The following is a 22844-nucleotide window of genomic DNA, read 5'->3' as shown; positions in this document are numbered from 1 at the left end:
CTCAGGGCTGTAACCAGATCAAAGTGGCTGCGGAATTGGCTCGGTAATCAATATGAGCAACAATCGACTGATACGGCGAATTTCATGCGCATCCTTGAGATGCATTAATGCCAATGATTTGGTATTGCTGTCAAGTCACACGTGCGACAAGATGCGCGACAAAATGTTGTTATAATCCGTTTCGAATGACGCCACTTGAAAGCGTACTGTAGCATAGCTATTAGCTACACACTATAGTCCGCGACGGGTTAAAATAGCAATCGCAGTATGAGGCGAGGAGACGCTCCGCACACCCGCGCTCGCTTACACCGGGTTAGCGCGGGGGCTGTGCGGGTGTGCGGGGCGTTCCATCCCCGATTGACATTTCGACTTGTCGCGTACTATAGCTGACATATTATTGATTAAAATACCTTCAGATACAGGGTAGGGTTCTTTCATTACAGTTTTTTTGCCCTTGTGACATTTTTGCATACGTCAGCCGATGTTTTCCTTCACCGTTGAAGCAAGTCATATATTTAATTGCTTAATACACACATAATTCTTAAAAGTTAGAGGAGCGTGTCCGGGATCGAACCCTCCGACGTCTTAACCACTCGGCTATCTTCGCCAAAAGTGTACCATGGTATAGTTCTTGCATTTCACGAAGGCCTTGTCCCCCCCTTCACCATTTTACCACCGAACCGCAAGACGTCGGGCGAGTTTCCATCCTTATGTCGTCGACATTCCATCTACACGCACGAAACGTTTTACGTCATCATTCCTCATACGTATGGCTAAGGTTTGGAATACTCTTCCGCGATATGTGTTTCCTACCAATTACAACCCGGATATCTTTAAAAAAAGAGTGAATAGGCATCTTCTAGGTAAACGCGTCCCATCTTAGGCCACATCATCACTTCCCATCAGGTGTGATTGTGGTCAAGCGTACACCTATAATGAATAAAAAAAGAAAAGAAAAAAAAAGGCCACTGACTCAGTCGTATTGGTATACGTAAGGCACACTAAATGTGTGCGTTTGACAGCGCTTGCTCGCGACTGATTGGTCCGACATGCACGCACACTTACGCAATGACCATGTACCTAAACGACGTTACCACAAGTAAACCTTCCAACCTTTTCAAGTAAGTAGCCTTCGTGAATTGCAAGAACTGTGCCTACCTATTTTGAATGAATGGCTTTGACTTTGAGTTTGACTTCTAGAAGGCATTGCAAGTGAGTTTGTCAGTAATAAGTCGCAAGTGTGAGATCATACTAACCGTTACTCATAGCAGCAATTGGCCGGCGGCGGAATGACGTCACACGCACGTGAGCACATTGCAGGCCGGCTTGCACGAGATAACAAGTGTCCGAATCTCTTGCCTCGATACCCGATGCTGATCTACCAACGCACAGCTCAAACTACTGGACGGATCGGGCTGAAGTTTGGCATGCAGATAGCTACTATGACGTAGACATCCGCGAAAAAAGGATTTTTGAAAATTCAACCCCTTGGTAAAATTGCGGTTTGAAATATGTGTAGTCCATGCGGACGAAATCGTATAGGCATAAGCTAGTAAACAAATATAATAAGTGAACATAACAACTCTAAGTTTCTTATGAGACCTATAGCAATCCTATAGGAAGTAAGTAGGTAGATATCGCCGGAGCCAAAAGCAAGGAAAAGCAATAAAACTAAACGATCAGCCAGTCGTAAAAGAATCTCTTTAATAGCTTCTTGATCAGCATCGCGCCATCATATTTATTGGATGATATATTATCGTTTAATGTATTTTCTCCTACAGCCTACAGGATGAATAAAACTTGGTTAAATAACCGGTCAAGTGCGTGTCGGGCCGCGCGCGTCCGGTTCCGTAGTTGATCGTCATCGTCACAATATAGGTTATATTAGCTGTTACTGCAACTAATAACTTCATCTAAATAATTTACAATGTTCCTACACGACTCTTAGTATATTTTATAAGTTGGTCGACTATTACTCGTAAACTTATAAAGTCTACTTAACTGTGACAGTTTTCCTTTTAACTCCATTATATACTAATTTAAACAAGCTGTGATAGCCTAGTGGTTAGGACGTCCGCCTTCTAATTGGAGGTCGGGGGTTCGATCCCGGGCACGCACCTCTAACTTTTCGGAGTTATGTGGATGTCACCTGCTTTAACGGTGAAGGAAAACATCGTGAGGAAACCTGCATGCCTGAGAGTTCTCCATAATGTTCTCAAAGGTGTGTGAAGTCTACCAATCCTCACATGGCCAGCGTGGTAGACTATGGCCAAAACTCTTCTCACCCTGAGAAGAGACTCGTCCTCTGTAGTGAGCCGGCGATGGGTTGACCATTATGATGAGTGGTGACATACTAATTATATTACTACTGTATCCAAAAACATCTTTTTTTTTCAAAAGTTTTACCATTTTGTACGCGTGGTTAATATTTATATTTTATACCCATGCTAAATTACAACTTTCTAGTACTAATAGTCTCTGAGCTAAGTCACAGACGGACATACTGAAATGGCGAAAGCGAAACTATAAGGGTTCCATGTTTATTGGGGAACCCTAAAAACGATTAAAACACGAGAATTTAACAGATGTACAACGATAAACTGGTCGCTAAAATTAGACAAAATTAGCCTTGTGTTTTTATCAAGAAACGACATTTGGAAAAAACGTCGTTGTACTCGAAAAGACGTACATTTTGTTTATCCACAAAATTACATTTACATTCGACGACCTCCCTGGCGCAGTGGTGAGCGCTGTGGTCTTATTAGTGGGAGGTCCTGGGTTCGATTCCTGGCAGGGGTTTGGAATTTTATAATTTCTAAATTTCTGGTCTGGTCTGGTAGGAGGCTTCGGCCGTGGCTAGTTACCACCCTACCGGCAAAGCCGTACCGCCAAGCGATTTAGCGTTCCGGTACGATGCCGTGTAGAAACCAAAGGGGTATGGGTTTAATAAAAACTGCCATACCCCTTCCAGGTTAGCCCGCTATCATCTTAGACTGCATCATCACGTACCATCAGGTGAGATTGCAGTCAAGGGCTAACTTGTATCTGAATAAAAAAAAAAAAAAACATATCTACTGTGAACTGGCTACCTCTATTTCAATTTTGACAACTTTACAGGAGGGAGGAAAAACTTGCTTCCTTCAGCTATTTTTGTGCCTGATCATGCGATCAGATGTTTCTTTTTTTTAAATTTATAGACATGCGCTTGGCTGCAATCAGACCTGGGTGGCAAGTGATGATGCAGCCGAAGATGGAGCGCGCTTGCCTAAAAGATGCCTATTCACTCTTGTCTTGAAGGTACCCATATTATAATTGGAGGGGAAAACTGATGCTGGAAGGGTGTTCCAAATGTATATGCTTTCTCTTTAGTCGACGGATCGCCTGCGGCATTGTCAACTGCATGACCAGGCGATTTGGTTGGCTAGCAACTAGCAAGTCTGGATTTGTAGTTGCAAAGTTGCAACTATGGCTATTTCTTCCTTTACTATGTTGATAGTTTCAACTAAATAAAGTTGCCTGCCAGTGTACGTGATGCGCGGCTAGTAAGTAACGTACTTTATAAAATTTTTGTACTAATCTCATAATATGAACAAACTCTGCGGAGAGCGAAATAGAATAAAGTGAAATCGTCAATAAAATTTGAGATAGTAGGACATGTTGCCGGTTTATAATTATCTTATTCTTGGTTTGCGAACAGACGTCTTCTTGTGCCTATCAAAGAGCAAAGTTATTTGAACTCCCCATATTTGGGGCCTTGGGGAGATAACGACAACGTTTCTGTTATTCCGCGCTGAGCTCGTGTCTTTTGATTATTTATTATTTGGCCGAATGCCGATCCTAATGTTTACGTGTCGTACAACGGTGGCATTATCGCGGCCGGCGTCAATGAATCGCGCTCGCCTCGCGTGCCCCGCATTGCTCCGTCCTGGCCCTTATCTTCCACCATGTGGAGTGGAGGCTGCATCGGTGCATAGTGCACGCAGAGAAGTGGAGGGGGGCGGGCCGAGGGGAAAGCCTCGCACCGCACCGCGACCGCTCATTCGCACCGCGAGCGTCGCTGGTGACGCACGCGTAAACAGTACACTCCACGCAGTTCGTCTTCCGTGAGACGGCGTGCGTTGTCACCATCCGCGCATAACATCGCCGGTATAAAAATAAAGCCGGCGACAGACGGTTGTGTCTCGGGTTAAATTTAAATGATATCGCGGACGCCGTTCCGGGCTCGTCTCGGACTCTCGCCGACATGAGAATAAGTATGCGACACCTTTGCCTCTATACTTTATTTAATTGCATAGCATAAAAGTTCGTCATCGCCCTCAGTGTTTACAATTTCGCTCGCGGTCTCCAGGAAGTAAATGTGTTTATGAAAATGTGTCACTTTTGATCTTCCCACTCCTTTGATGGTTTAGTGATCTTCGAGTGGTTTCAGTTTCCGTTTTCTATCGTTTTGGTTTTGTGTGGTATCCTGTTTGGTAACATAGGACGTTGTAAGTAGATCTAAAACATTTGAAGGTTAGTTTTCTTAGAATCGTTGTATTGTTCAGCTCGATGACTATGTAAGAATACTTAATTCAGTCGATCCGCTGTTTTTATCGTTGTAACCTTACGCTCTATCTCAAATGACATGTTCACAGGTGTTAATACTCTTTGCATTTCAAGTTTGTTTATTGGTTTTTCGTTTTTAGTTTTTTGTTACAACGTTTCGAATATCATGGAATAATCCGAGGGTCTTGTAGAATGGCCTCATCGGTTGGTGCGCTTTCGAAATAGTGTAGTTACAGGAGTTTATCGAACCCGCCCGCGTGATTTACTATACTCGAGATATCGTTACATTTATGCTTATTCTCCGTATGAATGAACTGTACGTATTTGTTACTCTGCTTATATAATTACATAACATTGCTCAACAAATTTAGAACATGTGTATTTTAACAGATAATTTTACTAACCGACTTACTCCAAAACAACCAAATCTGATGAAAATAATAGAAAAAATTAAGGAACCAAGCTTCTAAAATTAAGAAATAAGAAATTAAATTAAGAAAATTGATGCTGAGGAAAGTGCAATGTAGTACATATTGATAAATCAAAAGAATCAAATCTGTCTTAGATGGAAATTATAAATAAAGATAAAAGTGGAACAATGAAACTCTAAAATTAAAAACAAAATGTTTACTGAAAAAGATTCCTTTAATCTGTTGATTTATCAAAATTTCCAAATGTTTCCTAAATAAAATCGAAGGACATAACTTCTTAAATATTATGGAACCTTCTAAAATTTATAAAAGCTCTACTTGAGACGTTTAACTTAGACCGAATTGTTATAATTATCTAGAGCTTACATACCTATTAGAGTTAAAGAATACTAACTAATAGGATAACTAATTAACACAGAGGCTGGGAAATTGAGCAAATGACATGGCCAGACTAACACAGTTTTTTGTTAGCTCATAAAGACTGATTAGGTATGTTCTTATGAAAAACTAATGAGGTTTGAGATAGTTGTGAACATTGTGAATCATGTCTTACTTTATATGAAAACTGCCTTCACCGTCTATAAAAGAAGAATAATGCAAGAAGAACTTAATGTTCTTCTTGCAAGCGGATATAATATGCTTGTAGGCGGAATTTGGCTGTACCTTTTTTGTATTTTGGTGTGCACCCGAATTCGCAATAAAAAATTGAGTTCTTTAATTTCACTAACGACTCCCATAACAAAAACTTGTACAAGTTATACATTGGAATTAATCTCTATTATGATTATTATTCTCAGGCATCAGAAGTTTACCTGCCATGCTCTATTGTTGAGGCCTTTTATTGTTTATTCCGATCCTAAAGCGGGTCGAAGGGCTGTCAGGTACCTGTTGGATGAAAAAAACCATATAATATATTCTTAAGTTATAAAGTTTGCCTTCGCGGACGATTTCTTTGGAAATAAAAACTTTGTTAAAAGTCTTTTGTATCCAGAATACATTCGAAATAGGAATAGCATCAGTACCCTTATTATATAAATGCGAAAGTGTGTTTGTTTGTCCTTCAATCACGTCGCAACGGTGCAACAGATTGACGTGATTTTTTGCATGTGTATAGATAAAGACCTTTTTTACTTTAGAAGAAACTAAGAGTTTCTAATATCCTTTAAGGAAGAAAGATGTTAACAGTAAAAGATTGTACGTATTATGGTAACAAAAGTAAGGAAATTGTTATAAACACTGGTGCTGATTCTAAGCACAACCAAATTTTAGAGAGTTCGCATACTCTTCTTACTAATGTAATATGAAAAGGACAGACACAGTTTGACAGTTTTAAATTTAATTTTTAGATGTTAAAACCCGTGATTTTAGCGCACAGTCGCGAGCCTAATGTTTAAATTTGTAGCGCGCACTAAAATTTAGCGTCTTTAAATGTAAAGTTCATGTTATTTCCTTTTTTAGCATTGTTAAAAAGAAAAAGATACAGATACTCTAAATTTAATTTAGAGAAAGACAACGGATTCGGTGCCATTATATGTTTTAAAATTAGAAGATGATTTTAACAAGAAGAAACTATCTCTCAGAATACAAAATTAAAACACAGCAATACACAACAAAGCAACCAAGAATTCGCATGAGGTTAGTCTTCAGAAAGTTTAAATTATATTCGGAAAGCTAATTTTACTGTAGGAACCGTGAACATGCTATAAGTCTCACTAGAAAGGATGCAGGATGTCGGAAATCCTGTGGATCAATCCACAAATGGATCACAGCTGTGGAAACTGGAAAATGGAACGGAATATCATCGTCCTCTACTGACGCAAGGTTGCAATCGCAGTGACATTCATATTTCTTGTTATATCGATGTAATCTACGAGATCTTATCGACAATTACGGAGTTAATGCTATTTCCTTTAATTGATTGTAATGGTTATTCATACAAGTACAAGGAAATCGGTTATTAATAGGTACGAGTTTATTATAAATAAATAATAATAGATTATTAATTATTATAAAAACCTACTTCTAAGCTAGCTCAAAGTCTTCTGTTTACTGTTTACTTTTAAGTACTACTTAACCATAGCGCGGAGAAATTAAATTAATCTGTTGAGAAGTTCCGACATCCATTTCTGAATACTCTTTCAAATAAGAAAAAATCACCAACATAACTAGTTGGATCGGCATAGGTTAGATAAATGTAGTAGTTTTCGAAATTGGTTAAAACGAAAAACATCAGGTGCAGCTATTTCTACAGCTAATACATCTATTTTAGACGATTGAATATCTGACATAAAGATGATCTAAGATGTAAGTTATGTCGCTAGTTGTAAAGAAAAGCTTGTGGCGAAAGCCAGACATATTATTATGTTGATGAAAAGGAAGAAAGAAAATAAAAGCTAACTACTTAGGTACTTACTTAAACTAAATAAATAAGGAAGATGACTAAATAATTTCTTAGGAACCATGAAATAGAGGGTCTTCCGCCACTTGTAAAATCCACGCCCGCTGTCAGTTTTAAGTTTGCTAACCATTTTAAAATATATATCGATTTAACTAAAAAAGTACGTCAAATTACGTCAAACGTTTATGACGTCAAATCTATGTATTTTATACAAGCTCTTCTTATTTTATTTTGTGGCTTCATACAATCTCCTTTACTAAGCAAACGTTTTGATCTTTTAATAAGCAAGCGTTTTATGGTTTTGATGTTTGATAAAAAGTCGCTGATTTAACTAGTAGTCGTCATTCCTATTGGTGACAAAAAGGATCTCCCACTTTACATCATGCTACAGCAATCTATAGCAGGTTTTTAGTGGGAGCCTTAAATGGGTGAGAGAGGTAACTTCATCTATCATTTCATTACTTTTTTGAATTAATATTATGCGCGTGGCGTAATCTCAACAAGGTTGCAAGTATTTATCTCTACTATAAAGATATCGAAACGAATGGATAAGTAATGTTGAAAAACAATTCTGGAAACTGTGTTTAGAAGAGAAATATCAAACATTAATTTAAGAACTGAATCTGATCGTATACTCAGTTGTATTTGTTCCATCGTTATTTTGAAATTTAAGTTACGGGTATTGAAATTTGCTTCCCAATTTTGCACTATTAGCTAGGGAACTTATCTATTTTTCTTTTAAATCTTTCTTCTTTCCGAATGATTTCTGTAGTCAATCTCTATATATATAAAAATGAATCGCTAATTGTGTTGCTGATCGTAAATCGAACCTATTTCGCTAATTCTTTTTTTATAATATTCCTTGAAGTACAAGGATGGTTCTTACGGAGAGATTTAAAAAAATTGAATCGACTGTTAGGCGGCACGAAGTTCGCCGGGGCAGCTACAAATAATCTTTGCAATGTAAAATAACATATCGTGTTTGTAATAATAGTACGTTGGTATATTACCAATCTAGGTATTGATAAATAAGTTGATTGAAGTCGTAAACTGCGCCCACAGCGATCGGTTCGGATCGGTTCGATTTAAATGTTAAGTGGACAGGGTGGTGTCTAGAGTCGAGACGACCTAACTACGGTGGTTTCGTTTATTAACCCCTGAGAAACGTTCCTCTCGACTGAACCGAATTTCGGCCACTGCGGCTAATCTCCGGAGAGAGTGGCATATGGTGAATAGGCATCTTCTAGGCAAGCGCGGTCTATCATCATCACCTACTATTTGGTAAGAGAAGTATGCAGATTAAGTAGCAGGAGTATTTATCCTACTTCTGATATCTGCATTCGTCTCTTTTCTCTCGAAGTTTAGTTTTCTGAAAGTTTCACTTCTACCGCGTGTGAACTGTACACGTTTTGATTAACCCGCTTTGTTGTCGATCTGTTTGTTTGTTTGTCTGTCCGGCAGAAAATTTGCAATCGATTTGAAAATAACTTCCCGATGAGCTAGAAGCTTCATAAACACAGGTTGGAACTGGATGACAATGCAACAGTAACTCGTTTTCTTGTCTCTGTATTTTTTAGTTTGTTTGTTGGTCTGTATGTTCGGTACAAATTTGTAAACTAAATTCCCAATGAACTAGAGTCATAGATTGGCATGAAAGCGTCTCAAAAGCTGTTTTTTATCATGCTTATCATGTTGTATGTTGTGTTATGTTAAAAAGATCACTTAATATAAGACGCTCTAGCAATAAGAGAGATTTCTTTAATAGGCTGTGTGTATGATAATGCTGATATATGTATGTAATGTGAGTCCAGCATTTCATAAATTGATACGGCCAATGACGTCCTGAGAAATCAGACAAATTATGACAAGACCAACTGACGTCATCGGCTCCATTATAACGCTATTATTGTTATTAATATTACATTGAAATGAATAAGGATATATGCATGAATAAGTTGACATAAGAAAGAGTTATCATAAACCATTGTTAAACCCATAAATTATGTAACATAAAAGACTCGCTATGAACTAGAGTACGCGGCAGAAAATACTGTACATCGACCTTTAGAAAGAGATAGGTAGCGGTTTTGTAGAGCATTGTCTCTGTCGTTGAGACCGACAAAACGTCACATAGGTATGAGTGACAGAGACAACGCTCTGACTACGATTTGACTAGTAGTCAAATCAGCACATTAGTGAGCCACCGATGGGTGGAAAACATTGATGATGAGGTTGATTCTAGGATATGGAAAGAAGTCTTCAGGCGAAGATGAGATTTGTAAGACTATCCATTGGTTTGAAATTAGTTAAAGTACGCGGCAGAAATAATTTACATCGGCCTTAATGAAATTTCGGCTTTGTAGAACGTTGTATCTGTCACTCATATCTAATGACGTTTTGTCGGTCTCAACGACAGAGATGTACAGTATTTTCTGCCGCATACTGTACATAGTTGAGGCTTAAAGAAGGAACAAACCTACACACATACCTACTGTATAATGAATAATGATACACGGGAACGAAGTCACGGGCGGGCGCGCTAGTAGCTTATAAATTCGTTCTTACTCATGAGTATGAAGATACAAAACGCACAAGAGTAGAAGAGTTAGCTGATTACGTATGTGACCCAAAAGCCTTCAATTTAGACGCGTATGTAGTATGTAACGTCGCGTACTTATCTAAATATATCGTTCATTAAACCGTACTTTTGTATTGATGATGAAACTATAAAGTAACTCAAAAATGATGTCAGTAACACAATCGAACTCAATTATACATGCACATTGATTGCTGAACGTTAATTTGACATTATTTAAAAACAATGGATCAATTATAATTTCTATTAATTTGAGAATGTAGACAATGTGAGATGAGTTTTTCGAACTGTGACTTGCATCTTCTGTGTTGTCTTGGTTTTGCACTTCAATATATTATACGTACTGATATTATAAATGCGAAAGTGTGTCTGTCTGTCTGCTAGCTGTTCAAGGCCTGACAGTTTAACCGATTTTAAAGAAATTCGGTACAGAATCAGCTTACATCCCGGGAAAGTACTTTTTATCCAGGAAAATCAAAGAGTTCCCACTAAAATCCTAAATTCGGACGCACGCACGCGGACGAAGTCGCGGCATCCTTTAGTTCTGTATAAATATATTAAACTAGTTTTAGTTATTGCATACAATAACTAAAACTAGATTTGGTTATTACCTGTCTAAGAGCGATTTGTTATTCATATCTGTGTTTTTGTAGTAGGTAATGCTTTTAATTTTACCTGTTCTTGAGTATTAAATAAATTCATCCATTGATGATTTTTTCCTTTGAAGTAGTGCTAATTGCTGTATACCTAAGTAGATTAATCTGATACCTATACCTAGGTTAATTATTTTGTATTTTAAATTTGTATCTTGGTTTTTATATGCGTTTTTTGCAGTAATATTCTCTTGAGTTTACCTGGTCGTGAATCTTAGATACATCCATCCTTCGATGGTCTTTTCCTTACACTACCTATTTAATAATAGTATCTTGCATTGACTTATATAATATTACTTCGTATGGACAGGGCCATTGAACAAACAAAATAGCACCGACTCATTGGTGCTTTAACACCAATGCAACGTCAGTGACGTCTGGATTTCAAACGGGTCGTTCATTAGTATCTAAGAGGTGGCGCTGATTTATTTGGTTCCAAAACCGTGAAAAATTTTGTTCGCTTGGGCATATCTTGTCATTTATATATCGACTTATTTACGAATAACTTTTCATATTATATTTACCTACTAATTCTTTTAAAATAATTACCAAACTGTCTGAACTGTAAATTTTTATATGACTAGAAGGTTTGAATTCTAAATCTGATCAGCCATGCCTAATGTCGTCGTGATTTCCGAATGATATCTTTAATGGAGGAGTTTGCTATGAAGCTATTTGCATTTATAATGTTACTTGAATCAGGAATATGTAGGTGCTTCTTAGGCTTTGTGTTGCATCTTATAACTGGTCTACATCGTGCGCTTAGTATTCAGTCCGTGCAAAAATACCAAACTAGTTTTATATGTTTGCATGTACCGTGCAGCGTTGGTGTTGCATGCAAGTTTCTATTTTATTACTATTTCACAATGATCTTCTGACATCTGGCTGCATTTCCGCAGCCATGGCATTCGGCCAAGTTTGCCTAGGTCAAGTTACCTCACATCGTTACCTACGTTTTGCTTCCCACGGATAAAAATCTACGCACTATTCTATTGAAATTAAATTGTATGTCTTACTTAAGAAGTCAAGGTTAAGAAAATGTATTGTTTTGGTATCGATTATCTCGGATCCATCGCTCTGTAGATTCTTAAGATAATAATAATTATTGACCTGTTGTGTTGTACAAGACTGAAAAAATCTTCGTATGTCTGGACAAGTTTTTGAAAAAATAAAATATTTTTTTGCATTTGTTTGCTAAATCATATAATTTCGTCTATTCCAGGTCGGGGCATAGTGTGCGAGTGCTCGGGCGTGAGCGCGTGCCCCGACGGCTCTGCCAACAGCACGTGCACCACGCAGCCGGGCGGGTACTGCTTTGTCACCGTCGAAGAGGTGCTCGACGACAATGGCCTGGTCGTCCTCGAGCGCACCGCCGGCTGCCTGCCGCCGGACGAGTCTGGATTTATGCAGGTTGGTATCTCTGACAGATTTTTTATCTGCCAATCCGCACTTAGCTAGCGTGGTAGACTATACACGTAAACCGGCTACTGCTTAGTCTCACGGTCGAAGAAATACTCAACGGCAAAGGACTAATCGTCCTCCCGAGTCGAGATTTTGCTGGCTCGTTCTATTGGTGACTTATTATTTTGCCGCAAGTCGCAACCAGACAGCAAAAGTCGTCCAGTAGTAAAATCAAATTTGCAAAAATTGCAAAAACAAAGCAAAGTAAATATAAACAATAAAAAAATCGAAGAATTAGTCCAGTTTTCAAAATCTTGATGTTTTACGTAATTTTTAAATCTGGCAGCTAACTTTTCTCTTTTCGCTTTCCAGTGCAAGAGCTCGCAAGTGCCCCATCAGCATCCTAAAGTGATAGAATGCTGCGAGAAGGATTACTGCAACCGCCGCCTTCGGCCGCAGCTGCCCGAACCTCCGCCCGACGTCACCGAAACTCCCGGCCTCAGACCGACACCCACCGTTCCACATACCGCCTTAGTTGCCGCGGCATTGTGTGTGGCCTTACTAGCATTCCTCGGAGCGTTCTGGCTGCTCTTCAGAATGCGCAGAAAGGGATGTAAACGACCGCCTTCGCCCCCCGCCCCTGCGCATCACGCTGAAATCTCTTCAGGATCAGGATCAGGACTGCCCTTGTTAGTACAAAGAACGGTGGCGAAACAAATACAAATGGTCGAATCAATTGGCAAAGGACGCTACGGAGAAGTTTGGCTCGCACGCTGGCGCGGCGAAAAGGTAGCCGTCAAAGTCTTCTTCACAACTGAAGAAGCTTCCTGGTTCCGTGAAACAGAGATTTACCAAACTGTACTCATGCGACACGAGAATATCCTCGGATTTATCGCAGCAGATATAAAGGGAACGGGATCATGGACTCAGATGCTTTTAATCACGGATTACCACGAGAATGGATCGCTTCATGATTACTTACAAACGGTCGTACTTGACACGCACGGCTTGATGACCATGGCTTATTCTATTGTGAGTGGATTGGCTCATCTTCACATGGATATATTCGGGACCAAAGGCAAACCGGCGATCGCTCACAGAGATATAAAGAGCAAGAATATCCTCGTCAAAAGAAATGGCCAATGCGCGATTGCAGACTTTGGTCTCGCAGTCAGATATGTTGCGGAAAGGAACGAGGTAGATATAGCTCCGAATACCCGCGTGGGAACAAGACGGTATATGGCCCCCGAGGTTTTAGACGAGAAACTGGACGTGACAAATTTCGAAGCTTTCAAAATGGCTGATATGTATTCCCTCGGTTTGGTTCTTTGGGAGATGTGTAGAAGGTGCACTACTGGGGATAAAGCTCAGTATGTCGAAGCGTATGCGCTGCCGTATCACGAGTACGTGCCATCGGATCCTTCGTTCGACGATATGCATGCGGTAGTCGTCGGAAAGGGAATACGACCACCGCAACCGGCGCGATGGAAGTCATCCGCGACCCTTCAAGCGCTGGCATCGCTGATGGCCGAGTGTTGGCACCACAACCCTCCCGTGAGACTCACAGCTATACGCGTCAAGAAGACGCTGGCGAAATTCCGCGCGGAAAGCGCTGTAAAGCTCGTGTGACGCGCGCGAGACTGTTCCTGTAAATAGTTCGTGAGGCGCCGCCTCGAGTTCCTCCTATTTATTGCGTTGCGAATGGCGACGCTACTCGATCCATCAGTGCCCCCAACGACACAATTTCGACCACCGCCGTTTTATAAAATCTCAGTATTGTTAAGTTTATATCCTGCCAGTGATTTCGTATGAAAATATTTAGTCTAAAGCACGCCCACGAAATCTTTGGTTTGACAGATTTAAATTAAGTTTGCCTGTACTTTTCTTATTAGGTACCTTGGGAAGAAAAAGATGCGAACATTCTAAAATTTTGTTGCTATCGAATCAGTACCACAATTACAAGCTATCGAAATTATATAGCAGTCTCTTTCTTATAAATGACAGCGCTTCTGTGCAAGCGAGATAGCATTAAAAACGTGTGACCCAAGAAAAATCGACCAAATGTGAGTTGGATTGTCACATGAAGGATTCTGTTGCCATACAAGATAATAGATATAACAATTAAATTTCCATCCATCCATTGGATTGGATTGGGTTGTAACATGTCAAATTTAAAGATTTACTTATTATTATCATTATCATCATGATCAACCCATCGCCGGCCCACTACTGAGCAACTCTCTAGCGGGCTGTATCTCATGAATCGTAATAGGTACGGTTCATGAGATACAGCCCGCTGACATGTAGACAGACAGACGGACGGACAGCGTAGGCTTAGTAATATGGGTCCCGCTGGCATCCTTCGACAAAGCCTTAACAATGATGTGTTATTTTCATGACCTAAATGTATAGTTTTCGTGGGCGTACTTTCTTGCGCCGGAATCTCCTCAATATTGGGTTATTTAAAATTACCGTCTTATTATATTTTGTAATATTGTTATTATATGTGTTACGTTAGAGTTAAGGATGGTTTTTGTAATAGATGAAATTTGTCTTCCGTTTCGATAAGTGACTCGCTCGATGGCAGCTCGCGGGGACGACCGTGGACATGTGAATCATAATAATATGTACTCGGATAACTTCAGCTCCATGTCACCATCCCAGATCAGTGTGGTACGTACAGACTACAGAGGTGGTTACGAGGATGGAGCTGTATGCAATCTGAAAGATGAAATACGCGAAATGAATTATGATATTTCGACAATAAGAGAAGTTTTAATTTTAGTACAAATTCAAAATTATCGCGTACAAAGCGGCTAAACCGAGGGCTTCCTATCAACTTCATTATACTATCAGAGCAAAGTCTGTCTCTATAGTGTTTGAAACCTCGATGCAGTAAATAAATAATGTAATAATTGGGTATTTTCCTACTTTTGAATTTGATGAATTATTATTAATCTTTTATTACTTTATTGTAAACTAGCTTATGCTCGCGACTTCGTCCGCGTGGACTACACAAATTTCAAACCCCTTTTTCACCCCCTTAGGAGTTGAATTTTCAAAAATCCTTTCTTAGCGGATGCCTACGTCATAACAGCTATCTGCATGCCAAATTTCAGCCCGATCCGTCCAGTAGTTTGAGCTGTGCGTTGATAGATCAGTCAGTCAGTCAGTCAGTCAGTCAGTCAGTCAGTCACCTTTTCCTTTTATATATTTAGACTAGGATAAAAATAATGACGTAGGTACGCTGAAAAAAATATTAAAATTCAACAAAGATTTACAAAGTTACAGGCATTTTAATTTTGGTGTGAGAGGGTCTTCTATCCCCTTCTCGCAAAGCGAAAATTTGTATGTAACCGCCCGAAGCTACTTTAGTAAGGTGTGACGTCAAAATGCTATATCGCTATCTCTGTCTAATCAGAAATATTTAAATGCTTATAACTTTTTTGTTATATTGTGATCGATTTAATTAGTTTTTTCAGTTTACGTAATTATTTTTATCCTAGTTTATAATAAAGTAAAAAAAAAATGGGAGTCAAATACCCAATTATCATTCATTCCAGTTGGACTCGGGAATTAATCTCCAGCCACTGGGAAATATGTAAGACAGTTGATAGTAGCCTGGGGTCGACTTGCAACAACCTTTTCAAATATGCTCGATTTAATTTTTAATCCATGTCCTTTTCTTGTTAACCCTGGAATAAACTCAACAAAAAGTGACAGCATTACAAAATTTATCTAAACTAGATTAAGGGCCTGCGCAGACGAGGAACTATTTTCCGTAGAGGACAAAAACCCCTCATCTTTTACTACAGTGTTTCGCCGTACTATTAGTCCATCGCATTACGCATCGTGTGTTATGCGATGCAATTCTTAAGTGTTTCATTTTTGTCCTCCGTGGACAGTAAATAGTCCGACGTGTGTGCAGACCCTAAGCAGTTTGGTGCACGCGAGCCTTACTGAACTTAAAAATATTTTTTGTGGAATCGCGTATCTGTTCGGTTGTACTTAAAAGGTGAAAAAGACTATAATGTGAAAAGTATTAGCGATAGATGAAGATGGTCAAGCGCAGTGTCTTATGAGATGCCTTCGATTAGTATTAACATGTTTTTTGTATGACGCTTTTGCCTTGAAATTTGATCACCGCTAAACTATTGCCCTCGAAATAAAATTTAAGTGATTTGCACGTATATATCCTAAAATAGGTCAGCCATAAAAAAGTAGATTATATAAATATGACATTAAATTGGTCCTTCGAACCGGATTAAAAGTTTTCTTTTAATGTATGGGAAATAGGTAGGTATGTATCAAATTTCAAAGCGATGGTCTGCTAGCATTTAGTGTGCGTGCGCGCGCCGTGTACAGAGTTTTGTATATATAGTGATAGAGTAGAACCTAATACATGTTGCTAAGTAAGTTACAAATAAAATATTAATGGACATTCTATCAGCTTTTTATTTTCTCCCTTAAACGAGCGAAATTCATGCTGCGCTGTGATTGGAACTCACTTACAGCCCAAATAATCAATCCTTTCTGCAATCTGTTGAATGACTAGGTCGATTGACGACGAAAACTGCCAAAATATTCCCTCCAGTTTATGTAGCGTTTCTAGAGTGAGGGAACTCTCGGTTTGATCCTGAATCGACGGACGATCAGTCGAATCTATGGGCACTTAGAGAACTTTACAAAACGTCGAGGCTTCGACATCATTGGCAAGCGTCAAATGTAATCTTTTCTTTGATTTAACGTCACCATACCCCTAATATTTAACATATCGTCGATTCAGGATCAAACCCAGAGTTCCCCGACGGAACTTCCCACACTCTGCTATGGGTGGTGGCGTGCAATCAAAGAAACCTATTTATTTCATAGCCCAAGCGTCGAATGTAATGTAGGTAACATTTACGCCTGCGAGTTTTGTTAGGAGTTCCCCAACTGTCGTGAACTTTGGCGTTTCCATCTAAACTGCATGATGCATCAATATCAGTTGAGATTGCAATCAAATAAATAACCTATTCATTACCTACTCTTTTTTCTACGCAAACAGAACTGCATCGCATAACGCACGATGGAATAGTGCGGGCGATAAGGTCAAAGGTATACTTTTGTCCTCCGCGTACTGTCCCTCGACTGCGTAGGCGGGTCCCAATTAGTTCCATAGAGCTACATAGGTACTAGCATTTCACCTCGTAGGTACCTACTTGCTTTTCTTTGACGTCATAAAAAACTTTTCTTTTTTCATGGCGGAATGTCATCAGGATCATTCTTCCCGTGCGTTGGCACCCTTCGGGTACGGAACCCTGAATATAATCCTGATGATATTCTGCTACGAAAAAAGAAGTTTTTAACTTTGTTCTATAGTTAAAAGAAAAATCTCAATTGGTCATCTAGGGAACTTAGTATAAAATTATCTCATTTTGTCTGATGACGTCAAGTTCTGTATAACAAATGGGCCTTACCCGCGTAAGCCATTGAAATCGAATAAATAAAACAATATGTAAGTACTTAAAAATGAGATTTTATTATTAACCTATGTACACTCCATCAACTCCCATACACAATAACCTCAGTCATACAAAACTCTACCTATATAATGTGCAAATCAGTCATTTGCAGTCACATACTACATCGTCCACCATAGTACAGTCACAGTTTAGCAAACATACAGTTCTTGAGACACAGGTTAACGCCAGCCATCTTACAATAATAATAATTTAATTTCAGACAAAAATCCAGGAAGTACTTATACAATATACAGTGTAAACTCTATATTGCGAACTTCTGTTTAGCGAAAAATCCCTTCATCATCAGAGTAATCTGCTCTTTACTGTACGTACGCCAGCAATTCGCAACAGGACAGTAAATTGGAATTGCTGGACGGTTTCATACTGCTGACGAGTTTAAGTGTACTACACTTATTAATGTACATGAAAGCAAGCAAATAAATAAATCTAGTCTAATCTAACCCTCGGCGCGTGAGCCTGACTCACACTTGGCCGGTTTTTTTATTGTTTCTTCGCAAATAAAAAAAGTACTATACAAGAGTCGGCCAAATTAGCAATAAGCGACTTCCTTCAGTTCAACACTCACTCTCACTTGGGACGTCTTCGGTTTCGTGTCGTCCTTCTAATATTACTTGACCAGCAATCGCTTTATTTCCGGCCTGGACTGTAATGTACTATGTATTTCACTTATTTTTCAAACACCTATTCTTGTAGGATTTTTAACAACATAAATATGGGATTTGAATCATATAGATTGCGGTTAACAAAACAAAGAAGTATTTAGAACATTTAGAAAGTAAACTTATTTAATTTAGATACTAAAGTATAATTTAAAAATGAGAAAGCAGGTCATCTAATTTATAATGAACATGGATGCCATGATCTGCAGCACTAGAGGTACTGCCAATAGGTTGCCGGTTTCTGGAATACATTTGCCTATTCAAAAGCCATATTCGTTGTTCTGAGGTAAAAAAATTGAGCTTTCAAACACTATGATCATGAGTAAGTTTTGAAGTGATATTACCGCGGAGTGATTACGTATCTCGCGAGCATTGCTGTCAAACGTCACACGTGACAGCAGCTTCAGAGAGACAGCAATAGCCACAAAGCAAAATAAAAAGAAGAGAGACAGAAAATGAACTGTCGCATTGCTGTTGCTGTCGCTCGTTTTACTTAATCACCCCGCCGAACTGTATGGTTGCTAGGCGGCGGCACAGTGGGTTTAGTCAAGTAACGATCCACACCAGTCACAGTATAAATAATTCGTTATTAGTAAGGCGCGTATCTCCGGGACGGCGAGGGTCCACGCATCCCCGGCCTGGAAGTAACAAAACAATCATTTTAATCCTTATCCATACTTTGACGACCTCCCTGGCGCAGTTGTAAGCGCTGTGGTCTTAATAGTGGGAGGTCCCGGGTTCGATTCCTGGCAGGGGTTTGGAATTTTATAATTTTCTAAATTTCTGGTCTGGTCTGGTGGGAGGCTTCGGCCGTGGCTAGTTACCACCCTACCGGCAAAGCCGTGCCGCCAAGCGATTTAGCGTTCCGGTACGATGCCGTGTAGAAACCAAAGGGGTATGGGTTTAATAAAACTGTCATACCCCTTCCAGGTTAGCCCGCTATCATCTTAGACTGCATCATCACTTACCACCAGGTGAGATTGCAGTCAAGGGCTAACTTGTATCTGAATAAAAAAAAATAAAAAAAAAATACTAATAGTATAAATGCGAAAGTGTGTCTGTCTGTCTGCTAGCTTTTCACTGCCTAACAGTTTAACCGATTGATGAAATTTTGAAGTACAAAGTTAGCTTACATCCTGGGGAAGGACATAGGCTACTTTTTATCCCGGAAAATTAAAGAGTTCCTTTAAACCTAAATCCACGCGGATGAAGTCGCGGGCATGATCTAGTTATAAATAAATAAAAATATTATAATATAAATAATTTAAGTTAACTTAGCTATCGCATTAGGTTAGCCTGTAATGATAGTTTTAAGTTGTCAAATAAATAAATAAAAAAAATACTCTAAAATTTAGGTGTGCTGAGAATCAGTACCAATATTTGTTTAAAATGCACATAGCTCAGAAAAGTTAGAGGTGCTTGCCCAGGATCAAACCCCGTGACCCCTCATAAAGGGGGCTGACTTCTTAACCACTACGTTATCACCAGCTCCAATTCTGTTTGCATGCGCTCCTCAAATATGCTTATTCTTTTGATTTTGCATATACCTATCTAAATTCCAATGGTAACTCTGTATTGGTTTAGAAAAAACAGACAGAAACTTCTAATAATAGATCTACTATAGTAGAGAATTGAATTATTTACCTCCTGTCATCAAAGGTGTCTCGGCTGAAGTCTTCATACATCCTGAAATTAGAATTACAATAATTAATATTTACTTCATTGCAGTATGTTGCGGAAATTATAGAAAAACTCAGTAAAATTTGTTTGGCTTAGCAACTAGTGTCTCGATTTTTTTTTAAAGAATATTAGCTAAGTTTATCCCTTTCTCTTCCAATTAAGCGTAACGCTTGTGCTAGGAGTAGGTACGACAATAGTGCAACGGGTGGGGTTTGAACCAGCGACCTTTCGGTTTTCAGTCCACTCTAACCGTTGAGCTATCGAGGCTTTATTCAAGTGGCAGGGGTTCTAATCTAGGGCAGGCACTTTAGCAGACTTTGTTATGAGATTCTTCCCAAATGGAGGTGAGTGCTGGTTTGAGGAGAATTATTGTTAAGAACACAATCAACAAATTAGGATTTTAGTTTTAAGTTGGTGAAAATAGATATCAACAAATTCAAAAAAACTTTAGTAAGTCTAAAATCTTCAAGCACAAAGTAATTTTAGGCTAGGTTATAAGATAGTACTGTTATTGTTAGGTTATATTCAATATTTGTTACAATGACATGAATAATAACTTCCACATAATAAATAAGGCATAAATAGAGTAAAAAATGATCTACTAAACTACATTTTACTAGAACAGTTACTTATTATTGGTGAAAGGAAAACCTACTATATTTCAACATATTATTAACTAATAAGTACTTACAAATCTTTTTTTAAAATTAAGATAAGGAATAAGTATTTAGTATTACATAAGTTTCTTTAACATTAAGTTTTAGGTTGGGGTTCTTTTTTATAGAGAAAAGGTCCAAATAAAAGCTTTTGCTACTTTAACTAGTCTACCACACAGGCAAGAAAATCAAGTGCCTACCCTCGGGACATCTGCGGTCCACGTGGGGGGCTTCGTCTACTATACATAGCATCATATGAGGACCTCATAGACCCCATGCTGCTTCGCATGGGGGGCAGGTTGGGCATCGGCGGCATGGGTTCCCGGCGCAGCGGCGGCGACGCGAAGTCTCCCCGCGCGCGCGAAGCCCCCATCTCTAGCCCCCGGGAAGCACCCACTGGGTAGCGCCGCTCGAACAAATCCCTTGGAGAGTCAAACCGCGCGCGGTCATAGTAGCCATCGTAAGGGTCCTGTTGAAGTAACTTGTTAATGCACACAGTTTATAGAAATAAATCAAAAGTAAATTCATTTTTGTATTTGGTTATGTGTCCGGATACATGTATTGTGGTTCGGCGAGCAGAGATCGGACTAGCTATCGGATGTGTGCTGTTATCGAGCCCGCAGCGAAAGTTACAACGCGAGAGAACCGGCGGCGTAAGTAAGAGAGCGCGTACCCCGAATCCTCCCATCATGCGGTCGCGGAGGAAGGGCGGCGGCGGCGGCGGGGGGTAGGGGTCGCGGCCGAAGCGCTCGCGGAAGCCGTTGCGCTCGGGCCCCAGCGCCTTGGGGCACTCCTTGGACCAGTGGCCGCCGCGCCCGCAGCGGTAGCACTGCTCGGGGTCGCCCATGCCCGGGCGCTGGCGCACGCGGCTGGTGCTGAGCTGCACCTTCATGGGCTGCCCGTCCACGTCCATGCCGTTGAGCTCCTTGATGGCCTCGTTCACGTCGCCCGTCGCGTCCAGGTGCACGAAGCCGTAGTTCCGAACGATATCGCACTCCACGACCGTGCCGAACTTCTGAAACAGCTCGCGGACCTCGGGCGCGCGCGTCTTGTCCGTGAGGTTACCGACGAAGATTTTAGTGGTCGGCGTCGACGGCGCCTTGCGGCTCTTGGCCGCCTCTATTTTGATCGCCTGCCCGTTCACGATCTCGCCGTTGAGGTTCTGAACGGCCTCGCGCCCGACTTGCTCGTTTTCCATGTGCACGAAACCGTAATTTCTGATGATATCGCATTCTACGACCGTACCGTACTTTTCGAACAGCGGTCTCAGATCGGCGTCCGTAGTTTTATCGGATAGGTTCCCGACGAAGATTTTGAAAGTACCGGCGCCCGGCATTTTAGGTTCTGAAACGCATACACAATTTGTCGAAATGAGTCAGCAGCGTTCATAGCAAAGTTTGTACTACCGACGGGATATTGCCGTGAAATATAAATTTATGTACGTACTTACCTGTGTTACGCTATTAAAGGAACACTACGTTACACACAATATAACTTAAAATTACTACTAATATCACAAAAACTCTTCTGCGCTGCACTTACTTTTTAATCAAGCACAAAATGGCGTCTCGAAAATTTTAATTGTCAATTTTGCAGCTTCCAAGCAAGCGGATATGACGTATCATTAAACCATAGAGAAAATACAAACTTTTCTTTTTAAATAGAAGCGGACGTACGAATGAGTAAAACTGTAGAGGTGGATAAGATTGGCGGCTTTGATGATATAATAACAGCAGTCACGGGTAACATTGTAGTTTTTACTAATAGTCCGAGCAAAGAAGAAGAATAGGTATTACTTTCTATATCGATGGATAGGAGTCGAGAGTCTATTCGATAGTCGAGAACTGCTGTTTGAATGGTTTGAAAAGGGTTTGAACTTGGGTTTGAACTTTGAACATTAACTTGGTCAAACCATAGACATTATGCGTATTTTATTTATTTTTATCAAAGAAGTAATTAAACTATTAATAAACTATAAAACTTAAAGTTAGCCTTATCTAATTACTATATAAATCATGACCGCGTGGAATGGTGCCAAGAATACTGGCTGCATTTCCGCGCTGGACAGCCAGGCTGATCCGTTGCGCAAAAAATGAGCCAGCCCTTCTGTCACCAGATGAACTTAAATCTAAAAAAAAAACAACATTAAATTAAAACTAAAATAAATTAAATTAAATCTAAAACCTCGTCGAGACCACCGCAGCGAGGCATTGTACCCAAGATGCTGGCAGCATTACCCCTTTGGATGGCCAAACTAATTCTTTGACCAAGGTAGCTGCCAGCTCTCGGGTCCCCGGTTG

The 22844-nt window shown here is 39.8% G+C and overlaps 3 protein-coding genes across 6 annotated transcripts in view; 1 reads left to right on the top strand and 2 right to left on the bottom strand.

Annotated features, from left to right (window-relative positions):
* tkv (serine/threonine receptor kinase thickveins) overlaps positions 1 to 14262 on the top strand; it is a 158254-nt gene extending 143992 nt beyond the window's left edge. The window contains exons 1-3 of one of the 3 annotated variants that reach the window (XM_034978724.2): positions 4032 to 4253; positions 11846 to 12033; positions 12397 to 14262. In XM_034978724.2, coding sequence (XP_034834615.1) covers positions 4244 to 4253; positions 11846 to 12033; positions 12397 to 13653 — 1455 coding nt within the window. In that variant the 5' untranslated portion in view covers positions 4032 to 4243 and the 3' untranslated portion in view covers positions 13654 to 14262. Of the gene's footprint in view, positions 1 to 4031; positions 4254 to 4496; positions 4513 to 11845; positions 12034 to 12396 lie in introns of those variants that run through there. The other 2 variants (XM_069504940.1, XM_034978725.2) reach the window with 2 other exon arrangements.
* LOC117990940 (large ribosomal subunit protein eL34-like) overlaps positions 1 to 22844 on the bottom strand; it is a 192482-nt gene that overhangs the window by 145913 nt on the left and 23725 nt on the right. The window lies entirely within an intron of this gene.
* On the bottom strand, positions 17523 to 22148 carry lark (RNA-binding protein lark). Of its 2 annotated transcripts, none has more exons than XM_069504800.1 (5): positions 21995 to 22148; positions 21218 to 21888; positions 20808 to 21013; positions 19853 to 19894; positions 17523 to 18846 (listed from the first exon to the last, which is right to left on the bottom strand). In XM_069504800.1, exons 2-5 carry the CDS (start codon positions 21878 to 21880, stop codon positions 18798 to 18800), a joined length of 960 nt encoding a protein of 319 aa, XP_069360901.1. In that variant the 5' UTR covers positions 21881 to 21888; positions 21995 to 22148; the 3' UTR covers positions 17523 to 18797. The 2 variants fall into 2 exon arrangements, with proteins under 2 accessions (XP_069360901.1, XP_069360900.1); XM_069504799.1 differs by having other exon boundaries at positions 20745 to 21013; positions 21995 to 22147.

This window comes from Maniola hyperantus, chromosome 19 (genome assembly GCF_902806685.2).
Source record: "Maniola hyperantus chromosome 19, iAphHyp1.2, whole genome shotgun sequence".
Taxonomy (NCBI): Eukaryota; Metazoa; Arthropoda; class Insecta; order Lepidoptera; family Nymphalidae; genus Maniola; species Maniola hyperantus.
Note: the sequence above shows the minus strand (reverse complement) of the source record. Positions and strands in the feature narration are given on the sequence as shown.

Coding starts and splice junctions, on each gene's coding strand:
- lark (XM_069504799.1), bottom strand. CDS start 21,880: ATGCCGGGCGCCGGTACTTTCAAAATCTTCGTCGGGAACCTATCCGAT. Junction 21,014..21,217: donor GCATGATGGGAGGATTCGGG/GTACGCGCTCTC, acceptor TTACTTCAACAG/GACCCTTACGATGGCTACTA. Junction 19,895..20,744: donor GGACCGCAGATGTCCCGAGG/GTAGGCACTTGA, acceptor TTCTAATTTCAG/GATGTATGAAGACTTCAGCC.